Source organism: Rhinolophus sinicus, chromosome 3, assembly GCF_057876585.1.
Source record: "Rhinolophus sinicus isolate RSI-liver-muscle chromosome 3, RSI-T2T, whole genome shotgun sequence".
Lineage (NCBI taxonomy): Eukaryota > Metazoa > Chordata > Mammalia > Chiroptera > Rhinolophidae > Rhinolophus > Rhinolophus sinicus.
Window position 1 is genome coordinate 127,482,430 of NC_142503.1, and position 21,681 is coordinate 127,504,110.

At 49.6% G+C, this 21,681-nt stretch overlaps 3 protein-coding genes across 5 annotated transcripts; 2 read left to right on the plus strand and 1 right to left on the minus strand.

The window, feature by feature from the left end:
- The first annotated feature begins 1,811 nt into the window (after window positions 1-1,811).
- Window positions 1,812-4,593, plus strand: CIDEB (cell death inducing DFFA like effector b). Its single transcript, XM_019714407.3, has 5 exons — window positions 1,812-1,970; window positions 2,244-2,388; window positions 3,306-3,455; window positions 3,676-3,866; window positions 4,030-4,593. The coding sequence occupies exons 1-5, from the start codon at window positions 1,930-1,932 to the stop codon at window positions 4,160-4,162; spliced, it is 660 nt and encodes a 219-aa protein (XP_019569966.1). The 5' UTR covers window positions 1,812-1,929; the 3' UTR covers window positions 4,163-4,593.
- On the minus strand, window positions 4,560-9,715 carry NOP9 (NOP9 nucleolar protein). The gene is made up of 10 exons (XM_019714403.3): window positions 9,338-9,715; window positions 8,695-9,147; window positions 7,894-8,004; window positions 7,507-7,648; window positions 7,201-7,393; window positions 6,439-6,579; window positions 5,911-6,036; window positions 5,512-5,748; window positions 5,190-5,295; window positions 4,560-4,841 (listed from the first exon to the last, which is right to left on the minus strand). Exons 1-10 carry the CDS (start codon window positions 9,582-9,584, stop codon window positions 4,684-4,686), a joined length of 1,914 nt encoding a protein of 637 aa, XP_019569962.3. The 5' UTR covers window positions 9,585-9,715; the 3' UTR covers window positions 4,560-4,683.
- A 59-nt stretch (window positions 9,716-9,774) lies between these two features.
- On the plus strand, window positions 9,775-17,584 carry DHRS1 (dehydrogenase/reductase 1). Of its 3 annotated transcripts, none has more exons than XM_019714406.3 (10): window positions 9,775-10,008; window positions 10,110-10,214; window positions 10,434-10,607; window positions 12,274-12,417; window positions 12,570-12,649; window positions 15,394-15,526; window positions 15,844-15,990; window positions 16,535-16,604; window positions 16,951-17,031; window positions 17,189-17,584. In XM_019714406.3, exons 3-10 carry the CDS (start codon window positions 10,458-10,460, stop codon window positions 17,323-17,325), a joined length of 942 nt encoding a protein of 313 aa, XP_019569965.1. In that variant the 5' UTR covers window positions 9,775-10,008; window positions 10,110-10,214; window positions 10,434-10,457; the 3' UTR covers window positions 17,326-17,584. The 3 variants fall into 3 exon arrangements, with proteins under 3 accessions (XP_019569965.1, XP_019569964.1, XP_074184182.1); XM_074328081.2 differs by having other exon boundaries at window positions 9,870-10,008; window positions 10,395-10,607; XM_019714405.3 differs by lacking the exon at window positions 10,110-10,214 and having other exon boundaries at window positions 9,782-10,008.
- Window positions 17,585-21,681: the final 4,097 nt, after the last annotated feature.

Below are 21,681 nucleotides of genomic sequence, written 5' to 3' on the forward strand. Positions count from 1 at the left end.
AGAGGTACTCTAGAGCAAGGCATTTGTTGAAAACAACATTGGCTAGTGAATCTAACTAACGACCTGGAGAGTTCTGCCAGGGCATCTGCTGTTTCTTGGGAAGTGTCTTCTACGGATTTAGTGAGCTCCCCTAAAGTATGTTCATGACAGGCAAAACCTCCCCAAGGGGCGGCAGCCGCAGCAGTAGCAATTGCTCCTGCTATCACAAGTCCGAAGCCCCTCTTCTGTCAGTGTGGGAGTGGGCTCTGGGTGAGGTTTAGAATGATAAGGCCCTGTGGGGTCAAGGTGCCTAGAGTGCAGTCTCCCCCATGTAGGGAATTATCAAGATGGGAATGTGCAATGGCCTTAAGGGGGTCATGTTGGTCAGTGAGCCAGTTGTTAGGAGTTCCGCATAGCCACATTAGGCCTGGTGGGCAGGGATAAAAGTGGCGTTGGTAGAGTTATAGCAGTTAAGGAGGATATACGACGGAGGGGAGATATAGATCTGAAAAGACCTATCGTGTTTCCCCAAAAATAAGACCTAGCCGGACAATCAGCTCTAATGCGTCTTTCAGAGTAAAAATTAAGACCCGGTATTATATTATATTATATTATATTATATTATATTATATTATATTAATTATATTATATTAATTATATTATATTATATTATATTATATTATATTATATTATATTATATTATATTATATTATTATATTATTAGACCCAGCCTTATGTTTTAGTAAAGTAAGACCGGGTCTTATATTAATTTTTGCTCCAAAAGACGCATTAGAGCTGATTGTCCTACTAGGTCTTATTTTCGGGGAAACACAGTAGGTTGGGGAGCAAGTACACCAGTTTGTCTGAGTTAAGGGCATGGGTATAGGTAATCCTGTATTTGGGAGGTCAGCTTGGAAAGCAGATGCGAGAGCAGAAGAGAGGGAAGAGGAAAGCCAATAAGAAGTGTTGTTGAGCTCCTTCAGTGGGCATCAGGAACCTCTGGGAAGTGCACAGAATGCCTTCCGGAAAGACAAGGCTTTAACGCTCCTTGCAGCCTGTACTTTTCAGGGAGCTGACTGGACTGCCACAGCTTCAGACAAGACTCCTAGGCAGGAAAACAGAGAGACTTGCACTCATGTAAGGGGTTCACTGTTAGCTTCCATACAACTGGCCATCATAACTGCACCTGAAATCAGAGATGGGACACAGGGCACCAAAAGCTAAAGTCCTGATGTCATCAAAGGATGCCCCGCCACAAACACATTTCCTTCATGCCCATTAAGTGGCCAAGGGAGAAAGGTGAGAGAAAATGACTAATCCAGTGTGACTGAAGCAGATGACGGTTCTGCTAAACAAATCCACAGAAATGTTGAACCAGCCACTCCCCTACACCACAAAGGACAGAGCAGGACAGCAAGAATGCCAGGGTTCCAGACAAGATCCTGGAGATCCGTGGATCAGGACCCCTCTCCTCACACCCCACCCACGCACACTGCCTCACCTCCCATTTCTCCAAGCCCACCCATGATGCCCCTAAAGCTGCAGTTTATGGCTTTTTCAGTAGGTGGCAGCACAAATAACACATAATGCAGTTTCTCCACCTAGAAAGAAAAACACCGGAGCTCACATTCCGTCCTCTTACATAGTTCTAATTTACCCTCACATCACATGCTGCCGCCAGAGACAGACCCATACAAAACTTCCCTGGCTTCTGTGGGGCAACTCGGGGCCTTTATCCTTCCTCCTCGACCCCATCTAGGCCCCTCCCTGTCACCCTCCCCTTGGACTTTGCCCTTCTTACAGGCCAGGCAGGGGGCCAGAGTCCGGGCTTGACTCATCCCCCACCTCACTCGGGTTGAGTCCCAGGTCTGTAACAGAAAACATCAACACCTCAGCCCAGCACAGCGGAGAAGCACCCAGTCCAGAACTCTCCTGCTCTTTCCCTCCACCATGGAGTACCTCTCTGCCCTGAACCCCAGCGGTCTGCTCAGGTGATTTCTAATCTTCCTCTCCGGTCTCCAACTCCATTCAGCCCCTGGGAAACTCGTGAACCAATACCCCTTCCCCTCCCCATTTCCACTTCCAACAGCGGGCTTGTCCAGCTCTGAACCCCCCCCCCACTCCCACCCCATGGTCTCTCCCTCTCTCACTACTCTAATCCAAAAAGCTAGACCCTCCCTCCCTAACTCTAGCCACCCCACCCTCATCACTCCCAGGACATTCAGGAAACCGCTCACTCCTCGTCCTTTCTCCCCAACTACCAGGTCAGTATCCAACGTGAGCTCTGAGATTGGCCGTAGGGTCTGGACCTCAGTTCCACCACCCCAGCGACCTTTCCGTGTCTGCGATCATAAGCGGACCGCCCGGAAAGGTCTGACAGCTGCCACCCGCCAGGAACTGCTAGACAAGGTGAGTGAGCCAAGTCCCTGGGTTTCTAACGCAGGGGCAGCCAAAGGGCTCAAGAATTGAGAACTTGGAATGAGCAGCAGAAAGGGCTGAGGTTAGCTGGCTGCCCCTCCTGCTGAGGACTGCAGAGGGGTGTGAGCCCAATGACTTCTGCTGCATTTGGGTCCATCTCTTTTGTTTCAAGGAGTGGGCTTTTCTTTGGGTGTAGGCAAAGGAGTAGTTAAGGAGGGTTGCAGGGATAGAATTCACAAGTCAGTGTGGAATGGCAATTTGTGCGACAGACCAAGTTCAAATCCTGATTCTGCCACTTCCTAGTGTCAAACCTTGGGAAGTTATTTAAGCTATCAAAATGTCAATTTCTTCATCTATAAAAAGGGAATAATCATACACATGCTGGAATTGTTGAAAGGAGTAAAAGAAGATAATGAATGTAAAGTGCTACATAGATACCTGGCACTAAGGAAAACTCAAAATGGTTGTCATTATTACTGAAAACAGTTCTGGAGCACCCTATGAGGGTGGAGGAGAGTGAGGTGGGACACTGGAAATAAGATTCCATCGTGTCAGGCCCCATCAGGATAACGCCTTACACCCCTAGCCTACATCCATTCCTGAAGGATGGACTTCAAGATTACTTAGCTAGCTTCTCAATTCCAACCCAGGAGTGGCTTGGAGGGAAGCTGGGGAAGATGACACTGACAAAGCAGGAGCAAATGGGAAAAAAAGGTCTGCCCCTAGTGACGGTCCCCCAACAACTAAACACTGAGAGCTGGAGCTATGTGAAGAGATGGCACAGCGCTGGGAAGTAGAGTTGGGACAGCAACCAGTGTCTTGGGCCAACCAATGGATGCTGGGCTGCTAGACAGAAGGGACACAGGACAAGCTCTGCCATTTCCCTCCTGCTTCTTGCCACCGGGCAGGCACTGGAGACCCTGTCACTAAGTGGAGTGCTAACCCTGGTGCTAGAGGAGGACGGGACCGCTGTGGAGAGCGAGGACTTCTTCCAGCTGTTGGAGGATGACACATCCCTGATGGTGCTGGAGTTCGGGCAGAGCTGGAGTCCCAGCAGGGTGAGAGGCCCATAGCAGGGCCGCAACAGGCCACCAGTCCTTTCTCTCTCTCCCAAGCCTCTTCTCTTTCCTAACCCTGATCTTGGGGGCAGAGGTGAGTTGTTGTCAAGGACACCTTACAGTGGACAGACAGCAGGTCTGCCCCAAGGTTGATGGGGATTGGTGGTGGATGTCAGTAGGTGAGGGGCCAAGGCACTCATGGGGGTACCCTACTCTACAGAGTGGGGTGCTGTCGTATGGCTTCGGCCGGGAGAAGCCCAAGCACAGCAAGGACATCGCCCGCATCACCTTTGACGTGTACAAGCAAAACCCTAGAGACCTCTTTGGGAGCCTGAACATCAAAGCCACATTCTACGGGCTCTACTCCATGAGTTGTGACATTCAAGGACTCGGCCCAAAGAAAGTACTCAGGTCAGAGACCAACATGTTCCACTTCCCCATCCCTCCAGTTGCAGTCCCATAATTCCTTCTCCTGTGCTCACCTACCCCATTAGCTCTCCTTGGTGAAGAGCCCCCAGCCCCCAGCGCTATGGCTTCCTTCCGGCCACCTGACTGCCTCCTCTCTGCCCTTCAGGGAGCTCCTCCGATGGACCTCCACACTGCTGCAAGGCCTGGGCCAGATGTTGCTGGGAATTTCCTCCACCCTTCGCCATGTAGTGGAAGGGGCTGGGCAGTGGCAGCAGCAGGGTCGCCTTCATGCCTACTGAGAAGAGCTCTGAGCTTCTGCCCCTAGACTCATTCCAAGGGATGGCTGTAAGGCCTGTGATGGCATCAGGTTTGGGGACCTGCAGACAGTGCAGACTAGATAATTCACCTGGTTTCCCACTGTCCTCTAATCCCATCAGCATAATGCCTTAGCCCCCTAGCCTACACCCATTCCTGAAGAACGCTGTCCCTTCCTAGCCATCTTGCCAGCCTCCCACCTACCCTGAAAGGCACACGCCCATCCCAAGCATCTTGATCCCACCCTGACTGCTGCTACCTCTAGATGTCCTTCCAGTTCTTCCCGTCCCTGAGCTCCCAGTGCACTGAAGTCAGCCCTCGTGGACTTTACCTGGAGATCTCTATTTCTTTGTATCCTTGCTGCCAAGAATAACAAAGATGTTTCCAATAAATATATAAAAATGTTTACCAATAAGACGTTGACTCCAATTTAAACTGGGAGGGGGACACGATAGACACACCCTTCCCCCTCCCCCATCAACACCCAGTTCCAGATCCCAAGGCCTCAGTCTTCAAGTATTGAATTCAAAACCCGCCTCCGCTTGGCCACCACGCCCTGCTGCTGTTCCCAAGCTTCTCGCCGCTTCAGGAAGGTAGTCAGGGCCACGTTTCGAGCCACATGGTGGCCAAAGGGATCTTTTATCAGCTCCTGGTTCCGCTCCCCTGCAAAGGGAACCATTCATGCTCAGTATCAGCTGCAGTTATTCACCCACTTCGAAGAGATTCTACTTGGGATGAAGGTCTCTCCATTTCCCCTGGACCCTGGGCTTGCCTCAGGATAGACTTAACCCCTCACTCTCCAAAGAACAGAAGCTGGGAGGAGGGGTGGGTGCACGGGGCTGCACAATCAGCAGAGGGGAAGGGGAGAGCAGACTGCTAAGTACCATGGCCAAGACCCCCCCTTTGGAACTGAAGTCTCTGCAGAATTTAAATCTACTCCCACACCACCCAGCTATTTGGAGTGAGGGAAGGAAAAGTCTGGAAAGGCCAAAGAGATGTGCTGGTACTCACCCAGCTCAGCAGCAATTTCCTTCCGGGCCCCCAAAGCTGCTCCACCCCAGATGGCATCTAGCACACGGCTGCCATGGCGACTGCAAGCCAGAGCCACATATTGTCCCTGCAGTGAGACAAGCAATGTAGGTCCCTCTAGGGCAGTCCACAAAAATTTGTTGGGCAGGGCAGGGGGCAGTGAAGTTTCAGAAGTTCAGAGGCTACGTCAAGACTCTGGGAAATACATACCCTCTCTCTGACTCTGAAGAACAGTTCTGGGGGAAGCTCGTGTTCTCTAAATGGGTAATGGCAGAAGAGTCAAACCAGAAGCCAGAAGTCTAACCTTTAGGGTCTTCAGCAATCGGCGGCGCTGCTTGCGTGTCACAGAGGGGCTGGTCAGGACGGCATCGAGCACATGGGAACCAGCAGGGCTTTGGGCCAGAGTCAGAAGTTGTGGGCCCGTCAAGGCACCCAGACTTCGAAGTATAAGGCTAGGCGTGGAGAAGTGTAACAGATGCTGGAGCAGTAGAGACCCAAGGACTGATACTTCCCCCAGGGCCCTGGCTGTGGCCATTTCAACCTGGGAGGACAGACAAAGGAAATTAGGAGGCAGCCACCAAATTGCCACCTCCACTTGAGTGAAGCTAGAGCTCTCACCACCCTCACCTCAGTGACAGGCTTCCTAAGCCCAGGGAGGCCTGGTCCCCAGTCAGTCACTGGCGTGGCCTCTCCCCTACCTCACCTGGTGCTCCGTAGGCACTGTCCCCTCCTCCTCCACCAGTCCATAGTACACCTCATAAGTCATCAAAGTGGCAAAGAGAGGCACACAGGCCACTTGTCGGGAAGAGGGCTCTGCACAGTGGAATGCCTAGACATGAAAATAAAACATAACGAATCTGAGAACTACCTCATCTTTAACCCCAATTTTCTAGCTAGGGGAAAGCAGTCAGGAGCAGTGAGAATGTCTAACTCCATAAGAATGTAAGCTACATGTGGACAGGATCTCATCTGCCCTACTGTATCCCAGCCTCTATACATGTAACAGAGATCAAGTAGATATTTATTCCTTAAATAAACTCTCTTCATTCTGAGAGACAGTTTTCATCACAGGGATACGAGATGGCTTTGGCCTCATTTTCCCCTGTTATCTGTGAACTCCCTGGGCATTAAACTTCTTGGGGACAGAGATACAAAGACTAAAGACTCGATAAGTCTTAGAGGTAGAATTTGAACCGAGGGCATGAATGAGTTCCAGGTAAGACCCACTCACCTCTAACAACAGCTGCAGGACCTGGGCTTGGTGAGTCCCAATTCTGCGGCAGGCCCCCACCAGAGCAATGACTACCCCTGGGTGACCCTGGGCCAGCACAGCTTCCAGGGCAGGGCTCAGCTCCTCAAACACGGGGGACAGCTGAGCGGAGACATGGGATAAAGAATCTTTGTCATTTTGGTAACTGTGAACTAAATTATTCAGACAAATCTTCCTGCCAAAAACAACTAAAAATGCTAGATGAAACATAAAAGCATTGCCAATATCAGGACTTTGGTTTGGCTGGATAAGGAAGGTCCAGGACAAGGGCACATTCTTCGAGATGCCACCTCACATGGGGAGGGGACTTTAAATGGCCATACTCTCAGGGTAAAGGAGAACTAGAATCAAACCTGCCCTTCCCCGCTAACTCCTAACCCACAGGACCCCAGGGAGCACACCTTGGCACTAAGCAGCAAAGGAAAGGAGAAGCTATGGCAACAGCTCCAGCGTTCACGTGCATCTGTAGACAAGTACCCAGTATGAGTGGGCCATGAAACCTCAAGCTGCTAACGGATATTGGCACCTTAGAGAAACCAAAGCACATCCTTTCTGGGAAGAAGACACCTTCACCCTAAGCTCTGGGAAACACCCAGGAATAACTGTTTAAGGGGAATAGCCAGCACACAGTCAGAGATACAGAGGCAGGCACACAATAAAATAAGGCCCAAATAACAGAAACAAGAGAGTACAGAAACAGACCCAGCCAAGTTCTCAACTCACTAGCTCAGGAGTAGAGATAGCATCCAGTAAACGCTGCAAAGGGAAATTGGCAATAGGATGTGCAGCCAGGGTCTGCAGCTGCCCTTGGAAGTGATCCTCAAAGAGGCTCTGGAGCCTCGGGGGCTCCAACACCAGCAGCATCTGCTCTAGGAGTCTGGAGCTCGTCTGATCCCGCAGAAATAGCAGTAGGGGGCTGGGGACAAGGAGAAGGTAGTCTTAACTCCACTTCATCCAAAATACCTACATCTCCTCATTCATTTCACACAGCCCCATCAATCTTGGTTAATCCTGAGGCCCTGACCATACCTGCCATCTGCTGAGGAACTGCGGTTACTCAGGTAGCCAATCACAGCATTACAGAGGTGGGCACAAAACTGGGGCAGTTTGCGGTGTAAGATCTGCAAGGCCACTTGAAGGCAGAAGCTGGAAATCTTGTCAGTGACAAACACTGTGGGGAGAGAGCAGAAATAATAAAAGCACCCTCCCCCAAATTCAGACAGCCTATACAACCTCAAACCTCAAGTAACATGGTATAAGGGATTATGGACACAAAGCGTCTATAAAGAGTTTTTGCAACATCAAATCAGATCAGATTTGAAAAGAAGAGAAATAAGATGGTCTAAATAAGGGCCTTGTTTGAAGATAATCACCTCTAGAAAAGTAGATCTTAGACTCTCCTATTTCCCTCCTTACCAGCAATGTCCTTCAGAAAGCAGGAGCTCAGATCCTGAAGACGCTTCAAGAAGGATTCAGGAACCTCGAAATCAGTTGGTTTACTTTCCCGAGTTGGGGCCCTTTGTGCTTCTGAAGGAAGATCAAGAGTGTGCAGCAATGAGATCACAAACTACCATCCAAGAGGGAGAAGAATTCCACAGATGAATAAGGACTCAACTTAGAGAGGCAGTATACAACTAAATATCTCTTCTCAGCTAGATGACTGAATTAAGATTACATTTCTATTTTAATTTTTCTAAGCAACATCAACCAGCTCTCCCATTATCCATAGGAAATAGTCTAAATTCCTCAGCCAGGAATTCAAGGTGTTCCCAAATCAGGCCTCATCTAAACTCTCTAACCTTATTTCCCCGAGTTTTTAAAAATGAAGGTCCCTGACTATGAGCGCATCATGAAATCAATTTAGTGGGCCTCAACCAGCACCTTTTTAATGGAATGGACAGAATAAAATTAAAAAGGAAAGAAAATATCAGAGTGAGACGCATGTAGTAAGGGTATTATTTCCTGAACTTTTGCTTGAATCCAGTATGTGTATGAATACAAATGTACACTGAGTCATGTGTCGCTGTCCCCTGAACACACCTGTGCGTCCTCACTGTGGGCTTCTGTGCAAACCAATCTTTGGCCTGCAAAGCCCTGTCCTAATTTCTCTGCTAATTCTTCAAGGCCATAAGAATTAGTCTTCTGCTTACTCTCTCCTTCTGAACTTCCTAAACTCTCCTTTCCTCTAGGTCCACTTCCTTCCCTTGTAATACTTACCAGGTGACTGGGAGCCACGGTGTCTGGCTCTCTCAGACTCCAGAAGAGTCCCTCCTAACACCTGTAGCAGAGTTCTGACAACGAAGCTGCCATGTGTGTCTCCACAGTAGAAAAGAAAATCATCACACACCTCAGAGGCTAGTCCCAGGACCAACTCCTCCAGGGTCTCCAAGGGACCATCCTTCCCCTCCTCCTCCTCCTCCTCCTCCTCCTGCTCTGCAGGGCTCCCCAGCAATCGAGGCAGCTGCAGCAAAGCACTTTGCACTACATGGACCCCGCATCGATGACAGGCCACAAAGCGCAAGTTGGAGCTCAGAGCAGCCCACACTCGACACAGAGGTTTCAGAGAACTGAACCCCAACAGTTCCTGCAGCATCTCACTGCCAGTCCTGTTTGTGGCCAAGGCTAGGGCTTGAGCCTCCACTTCCTTCAAAACATTGTGCACCATCAGCTCTGGAAAGATAATTAAATAAATATTTTAAAGAGACTAAGACGAGGATAAGGTTATGTTCCATCATTTAACCAAGGGGCTGGGAGTGAGGACGGCGATGCTCCCCGGGAACCCACCAAAATTTCCTTGCCTGTCTCGGATTTTATGCCCAACAAGTCCCTCTCTTGGTGCCACCCCGAAGATGCTCCTTACCTCGTTCTTCTCCGGTCTCCGGGGCCTCTTTCAGCGCCGACAGAGCCCGACGGAAATACCCCAGCGCTTCGGGGCTCAGATGAGGATGCGGATCTACAGACGGCTCCGAGCGCCCGTCGGGAGGCGGGCAGGATTGTTGCTGGCGTCCTGATGGAGGACGCCCCGACCCCTTGGCCCCGCGCCCCCGTTTGCCACCGGCTGGGAACCCGCGCCGGGACTTATGGGCGGAGCGCGGACCCAGCCCCATGGGTGCTTTGGGCCCTCTCCGCCCGCGAAGGCTTCCTCGGCCGCAGCGGGACAGCACCCACCCAGGTGCGGGCTGACTCCCTACAGAGCTTAGTCTCCCCGGCGTGCTCAGGACGCAGCGCTCACGTCATAACTCCGCGACCGCCCCAAGCCGGGCGGGAGGGGGTGTGTCCCCAGATCGCCCCGCCTCCAGGTGCCAGTCTTGGCCTCGCTCCGAACCTCCCCGGAGTACCTGGTGTGGTCTCGGTCTTTTCCCTCTACGCAGCCCGCTGCAACCCGGCCAGAACGCGGACTTGCATCCCCGCTCATATATATTTAAGTCGTAGTCACCTCGTCCCGCTCCTGCGGTCGGAATCAAAGTTCGCGATTCCAAGAACTTTGCGAGTGAAGTGGGTTGAGGACTCCAGAGGCAGCTTAAGTGACAGGTAAGGGAGCGAGCTCCTAACACTTAGGGCTCAGGGTCACGGGATCTCGGCTCACCCCCGACCCAGAAGCCGTGCCAACGAGCTCGGTATAACTGGGCCAGGGCAGGGGCCAGAGCTCCAGACGGCACAGGACTCTACGTGGGCGCGTCGCGAGGGACTGCGGCTGCAGAATCTCCCAGCCAGCCAGCCCCACTCAGATAGACCCGGTAGGTGCCCCTTCCTGGACAGCCCCACTCCGTCTTCACTCCTGGGCCTCTCAAAAGGGACAGGCTGCCTTGCCCTGCGGCCTGTACACAGTTGTCCCTCTCTGAAACTTTTCTCCCCTCAAAGGATCCCAACCATGGCGCCCGTTCCTACCACTATAATTGTCCCCTTCACATACACAGTCTGCAGGCTTCCCTCGGAACAAGTCTTTGCTTCCGCAGACTTTACCCCTTTGCTTGTGAGCCATGGCAGCTCCCATGAAAGGCCAAGTGTGTGTGGTGACTGGTGCTTCCAGGGGTATTGGCCGCGGCATCGCCTTGCAGCTCTGTCAAGCAGGTGCCACAGTTTACATCACTGGCCGACATCTGGACACGCTGCGGGTCACTGCTCAGGATGTGAGTACTTCCTCTGGGACCGCAGGGGCAGAAATCACCTGAAGGAGCCCTTCCTGTTAACCACTCCTCCAATCCATTACCAGAAACTATAATATTCCTCAACAAGACCTGAATATTTACTCAAAGTGAGGTAAATGAACCCCATAAATAACTTCAGATCAGGTCAAATTTGCCACCAAGTGAGTTTTATGAAAAAACGTTCTGTTTGAGAGCTTCAGGGATTTTGGAATTGCAACTAAAGAGTTGTGGACCTGTGCTTTCCTCTATTTTAAGCAAGACTTTATTGAACTGTACATTTTTACTTGACTTTTCTATTGGTTTTCAGTTAAATAAATACTTGGGTACATTTGATTTTCTAGGCCCTGGGTGAAGCACTGGGATTAATAAGATATAACTTATGGTTTTAAAAGCTATAGTGTAGGGGCGGCCAGATGACTCAGTTGGTTAGAGCGGGAGCTCTCAACAAGGTTGCTGGTTCAATTCTGGCATGGGATAGTGGGCTGTGCCCCCTGCAACTAAAAATTGACACCGGCAACAGAAATGGTTCATTTCAATGTAATTTGAATATGGTAAGTGATTAATTTGAATACGGTAAGTGATTAATTTGTATATGGTAAATGTTAATTTGAGTATGGTAAGTGATAAAGAGTCTCTGTGTGAGGGGTGGGCATTGAGATGATATGGGGGAGTGGTTGGGGAAAGCATTCTGGCGGAAGTGGTTCTTGAGCTGAGTCTTGAAAGGTAAGAGTTAGGTCAAAGCAGCTAAGACAGCCATTCCAGCAAAGGGAACTTCATGAGCAGATGCACAACGGTGAAAGAGTGGATATTGTGAGAAAGAATTCCAGAGCATATAGGTACAAGGCAGGAGTGGCAGGTAAGAGGCTGAAGAGGAAATAGAAAATGGGTCTTGGAGGACCCTGGTAGAGACTTTGGCTTTATTGCCTGCGAGATGGTGATCCTGGAATATTTTAAACAGGTTTGTGTTTTAGATAGTTCATACTGGCTGAAGTGTGAATAATTCATTTAAGGCAGAAAGACTGGAGGTCAGGTGATCATTTAGGAGGCAAGGAGGTAATCAAGTGGGACCTAGAGTGTGGATCTGGAGAATAGGAGGCTTGTTTTTGAATAAGGTAATCTTCTTCATCTGAAGTTAAAGGATGGAGCACATTTGTAGAGCCTGAGGCAGAATGGGAAGTAGAAATAGTTTGTGCCTGAGAGCTCTGATTTCTTCGTTACCCAGCACAGGTGGAGTGAGTGTAAGGGCTGAGATTGAGTAGGGGTTCCACGTGAGTGGTGAAGGGTGGCAACTAAGGGCATGTAAGATGGAAGTGACCAAGGACAAGAACAAAGATAGATACTCATTTATCAAGAGCAACATCCATTCCTTATTTGTCCCTTACCCTCCACATGCAGGGTACAATACCTGGCACATGGTAGGCCTCAGTAAATGTGTATTTTACCCCTGAGATCCCAAGCCACCTTGCTCTGTGAAGAGGATCAAGCACTCCTGCAATTCTTCACACAGACATCAGAGGGCCGTATTGCCAACTGATGGCTTTGATGCCTGGGGTGGCCTTCTCAGCTCTCAAGCTGGGAGTTGAGGGCAGCTGCGTTGTCTCGCACTCATATGTGACTGTGAACTCATATCCCTTCTGTCTCTCTCCAGGCGCAATCCCGAGGGGGCCGGTGTGTGCCTGTGGTGTGCGATTCAAGCCAGGAGAGTGAAGTGCAAAGCCTGTTTGAGCAGGTGGATCGAGAACAGCATGGGCGTCTGGATGTGCTGGTCAACAATGCCTATGCTGGGGTCCAGGTACTCTTTGAACTCTGGTCCCAGCTCCACTCCTGACCTCCCCCTTTGACCCCTGAGTCCTCATCCCCACTCATTGTTCCTTCCATTATCTAGCCCCTCATAACTTCCTGCTTTCAGACCATCCAGTTCAGCAGTATCTCTGTTTCATCCAGGCCATCATGGACAATGTTAAGAAGCCATTCTGGGAAACCCCTGCCTCCATTTGGGATGATATCAACAATGTCGGACTCAGGTGGGTGTTCCCCTTGCCCTGCTGCAAGGGCCTGGGCTCCCGTCACTCACTTAGTCAGGCTGAGGGCCCAGATCTTTCCCCATATGGCCTTTCCTTTTTCCTCTGCCCTCTCATCTCTTTCTTTACTCTTCTGTCCCATTTGTCCCACTTACCTCTGGAGAAGTTCCATCCAGGTGAATCTGTACCTGGAATGTCAACTTGTGACTTGTTTCTGTCAGTAATTTTCATATGACCTTGCCCTTAACCTCTCTCTTGCTTCACTCTCTGCCCATCCAAATGCATGACCCAAAAGGGAGCCTTCTTCCCTCAATAATGTACACCATACATAGCCAGTATTTCCAAAAATTGTTAGAGGAAGAAATTGTTTTGTTTCAGATCAATAGAAGGTCAATAAGAAAGAGTGAGTGCCAGCCATCTCAGCCTCCACATCCTCACTCCAGACCCAAAGGCGAGGGCACTCCCAGGTCAGTGTTGGGAAGGCAGATACATCACAGGGTTACGTGTACATCTGGCACAGGAGTGAGATGAAACACAGCGTTTAGAGTTCTTCCAGCATGATATACGCCAGTTATGCCTGTGTTTATTATTGTTGGAACTATGGTACGCTCTCATAAACTATACTCCCTGGATGTAATCAGGCACCTCTGGGAGTAACCAAGATATTATCTGCAAATCTGTGTCTAAGGTGTTTAAGAACACCCATGGCTTTTAGTGGCAAGGAAGCAGGGTTAGAATCCAGTTGTGATTTCAAAAGTGGAAGAAAGAGTGTGAGGACAGAGGGGGATGGTTAGCCAAGAGGCAAGAAAAGAAAAGCCAAACAGCTGGCAATGGGCAATGCCCACATCCTTAGCACCTCTTACTGGTCAGGGTTTCGAGCCTACACAGCAAAGTTCCAGCCCCTGGTCGCTGAGCCCTGACGAATTCTCCAAAGTAAAGGCCACTTGGTGACCCTCTTAGAAGCCCGCCAACACTTCCTCTCACCTACACCACATACATTCACATGCATGTTTACTGTACCTTTCCTCTGCATGGCCTTAGGCTGGGCTTCCTTTTGAAATGTAACTCTCTCTACTTGTTTTCATTTGGAGGGTCCTGTTTCCCATGCAAAAGAAATTTTTTCAGGTTATCAAGTTTGTGTGTATTATTTGAAAATTATGGAAAATTTTGAAAATCAATGTGATCTTATTCCCCTCATCGCCACCCCTTCCTCCCATGACTGAGATATGGCTACTTTTGATAGCCTAGTGTATATTCGACCATTCTTTTAAATATTGGACTCAGAGGAGATACCATAATTTATTTATCGAATTCCTTATCTATTGCAATAGTGGAATTCTTGGGGGGAAAATATGTACTTCTTAAAGATTTAACGAACATTATTAAACTGTCCTCCAAAAAAGATCCCACCAGTTTATAAACTCTTGACAATGAAGGAGAATTTTTTTCCCCATCTCCTCAACTATGCAGGACAATATCAGGCCACACAGTCAGGCAAGCTTTGCCTCTTTGACAGGCCAAAGATATCCAAAGGTGGTTTCAATTCACACTTCTTTATTATTTGTGAAGTTGAGCTTTTTCTTCATTCATTTATTGGCTCTTTATTCTTTTGTGAGTTGTGTTAAGTTATTCTTTTCACATCAATTTGTAAGAGATCTTTGTGGAATAAATTCCTTTATCATATGTTTTACAGATATTTTTCCCAATTCATTACTCATTTTTTGCATGCATGCTCTCTCAGCTCTCTATATATACATTATCATGTATAGATGTATGTACATCTATCTATATCTATATATATGTCAAATCTGTCAGTCTTTCATAGTTTCTATCTTGATATGATGCTAAGACAAGTCTTTTCCACCTCAAGTTTATGAACACATTGTCATATTTTTCTTTTAGTGCATTTGTGCATTTTTTATGTCTAAATATTTTATCCTTTTGGAACGCGTTTTGAAATAATAAATGAGGCAGAGAGCCATCCCACCCACCAAATAACTGGCCAGTTGTCCCAAATCCATTTACTGAATGGTCTCTCTTTCCCTATTGATTTGAAATGTTCCCTTTATAATTTGCTGAATTCTCATTTACACTTGAATCTAATTATTGACTATTTTGTTTCATTGACTATTTGTGTGTTGTTATGCTGCTACTACATTCTTTTAAATATTATGTCATTGTACATTTTAATGTGGGGTGGCAGGATTGGGGGTGCATATCCCCCTCACCCAGAGATATTACTCTTCCTTTTTCAGAATTTTCCTGGCTATTCTAACGTGTTTATTCTCGTTGAACTTTAGATAATTTTGTCAGTTCCTCCAAGAGTCTTATTGAGATATAATGCAAATTGACTGAATCTATGGATCAATTTAAGTAGAACTGATGTTTTACATGTAGATTCTTCTGAATAAATTGTCTGTACTTGTTCTTTTTATTAGACAGAATTTTATAGTTTTTTCCATGTAGATCTTATATATTTCTTATGTTTTTCCCTAAGCTGCTTTAAGTTTGTTATTGCTATTATGACAGTGCCCCTTTTTTTTCAATTACATCTTCTAGAGAGTGCCATTTCTCATCCTCATCTTTCGGGGGTTAATTTTACTAGTGTTCCTCTCAGAAGGTGGCCTCAAGCCCCTGATTCCCCAGGTCTGCGGCTGCAGCCACTAGAGGGCACAAGAGGCTGCCAGGGCTACAGCACCCAGGCCAGCCCTAAACGTAGTCTCTCTCTTCCTTGTCCCACCTTCTAGAGGCCACTACATTTGCTCGGTGTATGGGGCACGGCTGATGGTACCCGCTGGCCGGGGGCTCATCGTGATCGTCTCCTCCACTGGGGGGCTGCAGTATTTATTCAACGTCCCTTACGGCGTGGGCAAAGCTGCGGTGAGGACTCAGTGGCACGGGGGTGGAGAAGGGATAGGACAGTGACAGTACCCACAGCTCAGGAGGTAAATCCCCAGTCGTAGAGTGGTGAGGCCAACCGGCCATCACCTCTCCCTCTGCCCCTCCGTGGACACTTCCTTCGCCTGGGCGCCTCTCAGCTGGCCAGAGGAGGCAGTGCACTGGGGAATGTGGGCGGCTGAGACGGTGCCTGGAAGGGCAGGGGACTGGGACATCCTCAGAAGAAGCAGGGAGGGTAGGGGAGGAAGACGACATGGCCAGGTGCCCTGGCTCTTGCTCTACCTTCTGCCCCTCTCCAGTGCGACAGGTTGGCTGCTGACTGTGCCCAGGAGCTGCGGCAGCACGGGGTCAGCTATGTGTCTCTGTGGCCAGGGCTGGTGCAGACAGAACTGCTGACAGACTATATGAAGAAGAATGACAATGCTGAGGATCCCCAGATGAAGCAGGTTGGCAAGGGGAGGGCGAGGGTGGCAGAGAATGCAGGGGAATCAGCCTCTGCGTCCTCAATGGCAAGACAACAGCAACAGCGAGGAGTGAATACCTGGGTGCTTCCTGTGGCAGGTGTGCAGCCCAGCACTACACACGTTATAGCCTCTGATCCTCTAAGGGAGGTAGTGTCTCCATTTTACATATAGTGAAACTGAAACTCAGAGAGGTTAAGAAACTTGCTCCAGGTCACGGAAGCCGTAAGTGGAAAGACTGTCCAGCTCCAAAGCCTATGCTCTTGACCCCCAACACTGCTCTAACCAAGAGGTCCAGGCAGAATTGGCTTCCCAGGTCCTTCCACCTAGGAAAGGCAGTGGGTCCTGGTGCCGGGGTACAAGGCTCACCCAGATGTGTGGAGAAGTGGCTCCAGCACCTTCTGAGACACTGAGTCCTACAGGTGCAGTGATGAGGGCCCATCTTGGGGAACAGAAACTGAAAGCACAGAAGAGACTTGGGCAGTGCTCTGGGGCATTAACTCTTCATTTCTCTGCTCCTGTGTTTCAGCTCAAATTTCATTTCCCATCTGCGGAGACCACAGAAATGAGTGGTAGATGTGTGGTGGCTTTGGCAACAGGTGAAGAGGCTGGGGCAGCTGGTAACAAGAAAGGGCCTGGAGGGTCTGCAGGGTGGTTGCAGCCAGTTCTGGGTCCTGGCTCAGGAGGTGGTTGAGGAACAGACCCTTCTTTTCTCTGGCCTCTGGATACCCAGAGGGTCAGAATGCCCCGTTTGAGGTTTGGGAGCTTCAGAAACTAGCCCCTAGAAGGTATGGCCAGAAGCCAGAGGCCCAAGAACTTTCCTAAGAACAGAGAGAAACAGTTCTTGGCTCCTAAGCCTGTCTCAGTGGTGCCCTGTCCCATTAGGCCCAAACCTTGTCACCCTGCACCCCTCCCATGCCACCTCAGTTGTATGTGTGCCCACAGACCCCAAAATCCTGAGCCTGAGCGGGAAGGTGCTGCCATCCTGTGACCTCGCTCGACGCTATGGCCTTCAGGATGTGGATGGTAAGAGCTCTGGCCCAGCAGCCAGCCTGGACCTCCCTTCCTTCTCTTTCTTGCTCACTCCTCCCTCACATCCCACTCAGTCTCTTCAGCCGAGGTGGAGATGTCCAAGGAGTGGGAAACAAGGGTCTAACGCTCCTTCTCTTTCTGTTGTCTGCAGGCCGCCCTGTCCAAGACTATTTGTCTTTGAGCTCGGTCCTGTCCTACACCTCTAACATGGGCTGGCTGGCCCCCTACGTGCCTGGTTTCCTCCGTATGCCCAAATGGATTATGACCCTGTACACTGGCAAGTTCTAACACTTCTGGCCTGACGTCACCCCTCTGTTTGTCTTTTGGGCTGGGTGGTTGGGCCTATCTCAGTGGAATGAGACAGCCTTTCCTGCCTCCCGCATACCCTTGATACAAAGAGAAGGCCTCGACTGTGTGTCCTTGGTGAGCCCTGGGGGCCCTATAGGTCCTTCTTTGTGCCTTGGTTTTCCTTGCCCCCTACATTTTACTTTTCATGTTAGTATTGAAAAATGTTCTGGGTACTAATAAAGGTCTTATTTCTCCTTCAGCCATTTTTTTTTTTTTTTGAGTGCTGATTCTGTGCTGGGCCAAGTGTTAAGTACTTCAGAGAAAGACTCAAAGTCTATACAAAATGTTTGTGTTCTCAAGGCACTCCATCCCTGGGACAAGGCCCCTTTCCTCCATAGCTGTTCCTGCTCTTCCCTGGAGAACGGTCCATCTCAGGGGTGCCTGCTCTTTGGCTGTTAGGCCTGCTTCTCAGGCCACAGCTGGGGAGCACGGCCCCTCCCCAACCAGAAGTAGGCACCCCCTCACACTGCTTTTCTGCCCCCTCATTCCACCATCTCTTTCGCTGGGCCTGATCTCCAAGTGACACCTGATCCAATGAGGCACTTTCCTTGGTATGATTTCCTTGAATTTGGGAGGAAAGTACTGCCCACATTCAAGCGAGGGGCAGAGGAATAACTGATGGCACTGACATACTCTCCTCCTTCCTCTGGGGGTGATACCACCTGAATCACTTTCTGAAGAACTGATTGCAAGACCCTGTTAGGGCTGGCTTGCCTGCTTTGGGGACTGTCCCAGCCTGAGGCAAGGCAGCAGAGGGTGTGTAGCAAAGAGGAGCTGAGGGCCACTGCCCGGGGAGCCTTCCAGCCAGAAACCTAGATGGCCATTGAGGCCTTGGGATGGCTGCTGGAAATCAGAGGGGCAGAGACGATTTCCAATCTTCAAAAAAGGCGGGGCAAGAGCTGAGGTTTCCCAACGCTGTCCATAATGTCTACAGCAGCTGTGATCTCCCTGTGGCTTTCTGGGGACAGCCCCGAGGTCCTGTTCCATTGGTGTGCTGGGGCGGCTCTCTGGCTTGTGAGAGTGGATTTTGCGTAGTTCTGCCAATTCTGCAGTCAGTGACTTCATGTTGGTTACTTGAAGTCAGCCATAGTGAGAGTATATATACCACAGAAATCAACAAAAGCTACCAATCAGGCCCCCCTTTTTTTAGAGCGAGAGAGAGAGAGAGAGCTGGCTTATTAGCACATGACTGGAACTATGTACCTAGATTCCACCATTTGCCCAGGCACCCCATTTAGATCACAATGATCAGATTTTCTCACCACACTCACCCCCTTCCACACACCACCCTGAATTCCTGTTATCCCCCGAGGTTGGAGAGAGGCAAAGGCAGTTGCCTATATGCTATAGTAAGAAGAGTAAGGGCCTCGGGATCTCCTCCAGCCCTCCACAGCTACCATTAGAAGCCATCAATGGAACGAATCCTTGTGTGATGGAACGAATCCTAAAGGCCACAAGGTATGATGGGAAAAACATGGGTATCAAAGTCATCCAAATCTGCATATAAATCCTAACTCCACCACTGTGTGAATTACATGAAATAACACATTATGCACCATGCAATACGTAGCTATTAAAATTGTCGATTCCTTCTCTCAACAAATATTTAAGAGCATCCTCTGCACCAGGCGACGTTCTTGGTTTTGGGAGAGCAGAGAAGAAGACAGACCAGGACCCAGCCCACAAAAGACTTTCATTCAGCCCTGAGAGATCTTAGAGGTCATCTAGACCTTCCACTTAGTGAAGGAAGTGAGCAAACTGGGCCTCCAAGAGTGCACACCACACAGAGTTAGACCTTGAGCTTTGGGTATCCCAAGAAACCAGAAGGAACAGTGTTTATAGTCCAGCGCCCTACTTCCCTCTGGCAAGATCTAATTCATCTTAGCAACATAAAGAGTAGAGTACAGAGCTCTGAGACAATGAAGTGGAGACAGTACATTTTGATTGGACGTAGAAGAGATTCAAGACTGAGAATCCCAATGGTAGAGTCTTAGGACACTTGGGAGATCAATATTCATTCAAAAAACATTTATTTAATGCCTACTCTGCACTCAGCACCATGCTAGGCAGCAGAGAAGATTAGTTAAATTTGGTGAGATGGGTCCTACAGTAGTTTACACAGAGTATTGTGAGAATACAAGAGGAAGCATCTAGATCCATTAGAAAATGGAAGGAAATGATATTGACCAGCGACTTAAAAGAATGGGGGAGGAAGGGGAGAAAAGAGGTTTAATTTTTTTTTAATTATAAAAAAGCCAAATACTAAGATACCAAGTGTGGCAAAACAGCTAGAAGTGTGGTCTGGCTGGAATGTAGATGTGATATGGACTATGTATATTTCCAGAGAGAAAGATGTGTAAAGATAGATTATTGAAATTTAAATTGTGGGCACTAGATTCCCACTGAGGGATTCATCTTAGGTGCCGGGTGATGAGTGACCCCATTAAGGGCGTGTTCCCAGGGGAGTCCAGTGGGTAGGTGAGTTGGGAGTGGGGGCTGACAAGCAAGCCAGCTGCTCAAACCACTCTAGAATGTAAGGCTTCAGGTAGCCCCAGGCGAGGGCAGTCACAGGTTACGCTGTAGCCCATGGGTAATACAGCTCCCTGAGGCCAAGCCCAGCCCTCCAAGAAGAGCCAAAGGTGTCAACCTTGAAAGCACACTGAAGGGGGCGTCGTCCACAAACATGGAGAAGGACATCCACGGGGACGTGGGCAGAGCACTAACAATGTCAGCCACGGGAGGATTTAAGCGGGCGAGGAGTGTGATAAGATTTGTATTTTAGGAAACTTACTGGGACTGCGGTATGGAGAGGATGGACCAGAGGAAGGAGAGGCAGGCATCAGAAGAGCCGCCAGACCATATCCAGGAAGTGATGGCTGTGGAGCTGTGGGCTGAGGAGAGATGACAGGGGACAGAATCAAAAGACTGGGGACCTGTGGGAAGGGAGGCGAGGCTAGAGCAGGACTACAGTGTTCCCACGGAGGACCTGAGAGCAGCAGCAAGCACAAAGGAAGTGTGGACCTGAGCTGTGAAGGAGATGCCCGCCTGTCTGAGGTTAGCCCTGGTGGGATACTGAGGGGCTGGCTGAGAGGCAGCTCCTGCCCCATCGGCGGGACTGGTCCCCAGCAGATGGTTAATCCCCTAACGGAGTCCAGGGAGAGATGGAGAAGAGATTTTTTTTTTATTTGTGATTTTTATTTACATTATTAAAAGGTAATCTATTCATGTGACTCAGAATTCAAAAGGTATAGAAGGGTATACAGTGAAAAGTCCACTCCTCTGCCCGCCCTCAAGTGCCCGGTCCCCAAGTCAGACGCAGCCAGTGCTACCTACCATATTCTTCGGTAGCCACAGAGAGAGCCCAGGCTTGTACAAGCAAATAATTAAGCATATTCAGAGGAGAGATTTGACTGTGTGCAAATCCGGGCCTCCCTTTCTCCAGCTAAGAGGTTGTATCTTCCAGTCTCTGAGGCCTGTTGTGGCCGTTATGTCCTACACTGTTAAGATAGGAGCAGCCCTAGGCCCCGAGCTGCTCCCATCACCAGAAACTTCCCTACCCTGCCAGCAGGGAGGGTAAGAGAAAGAGTGACTGTTGGCTTAAAGCGTGGAGAATCATGACTGCAAAGAAGGGGTGTGAGTGCGAGGAGCCCAGCCTGAGCACCTGGCCCAGCCCTGGTCTCCTCACAGAAGAGGCCCCATCCTGGCACTGTGAGATGCGTGTCACAGCTGAAGTGCCACTGCTCTTTCTAGAGCAACTGCCCAAGGGTTAGAGGTGCCAAAATGAGGCCAATTGCAGAGACTTTGTCCCCAGGGTGTCCCCACAGTTGTGAGTTCTGACCAATAAGAAACAGGAAGGTGATGGAAGCAGGGCTGGACTGACGGGTCTCGATTCCAGCCTTCAGGACAAGTCACTGAGGAGAACTTCCCATTGGCTCCTGAAGGCCCCTTGGGGTGATGTGAGTGACAGGGGGGGTGAGGATTTAGCCAAGGGGAGTGAGGAGCCCCAGCCCAACTTACAAACCAAGGTGAGGTGGTTGGGCCCAGACATGCCCTTTTCAATTCCTCATCCTGGCTCCTCCTACCACTGCCCCCAAAGGCCTTGACACTGTCTCTGAGATTTTGAGGGAGGTCTCTTCAGCTCTTCGGCCTCCTCATCCCTGGGGAGGACCCCCACCATATCGTTAGAAGTCTCTTTGCTGCAGCCTGCCCCCATCCTGTCTCGCCCCTGGTCCTCACCCCCTAGGTTGGTCCACCTCTCCACAAAGCCCTCCTCCCTGGAGCCTTCTGCCTATGCCC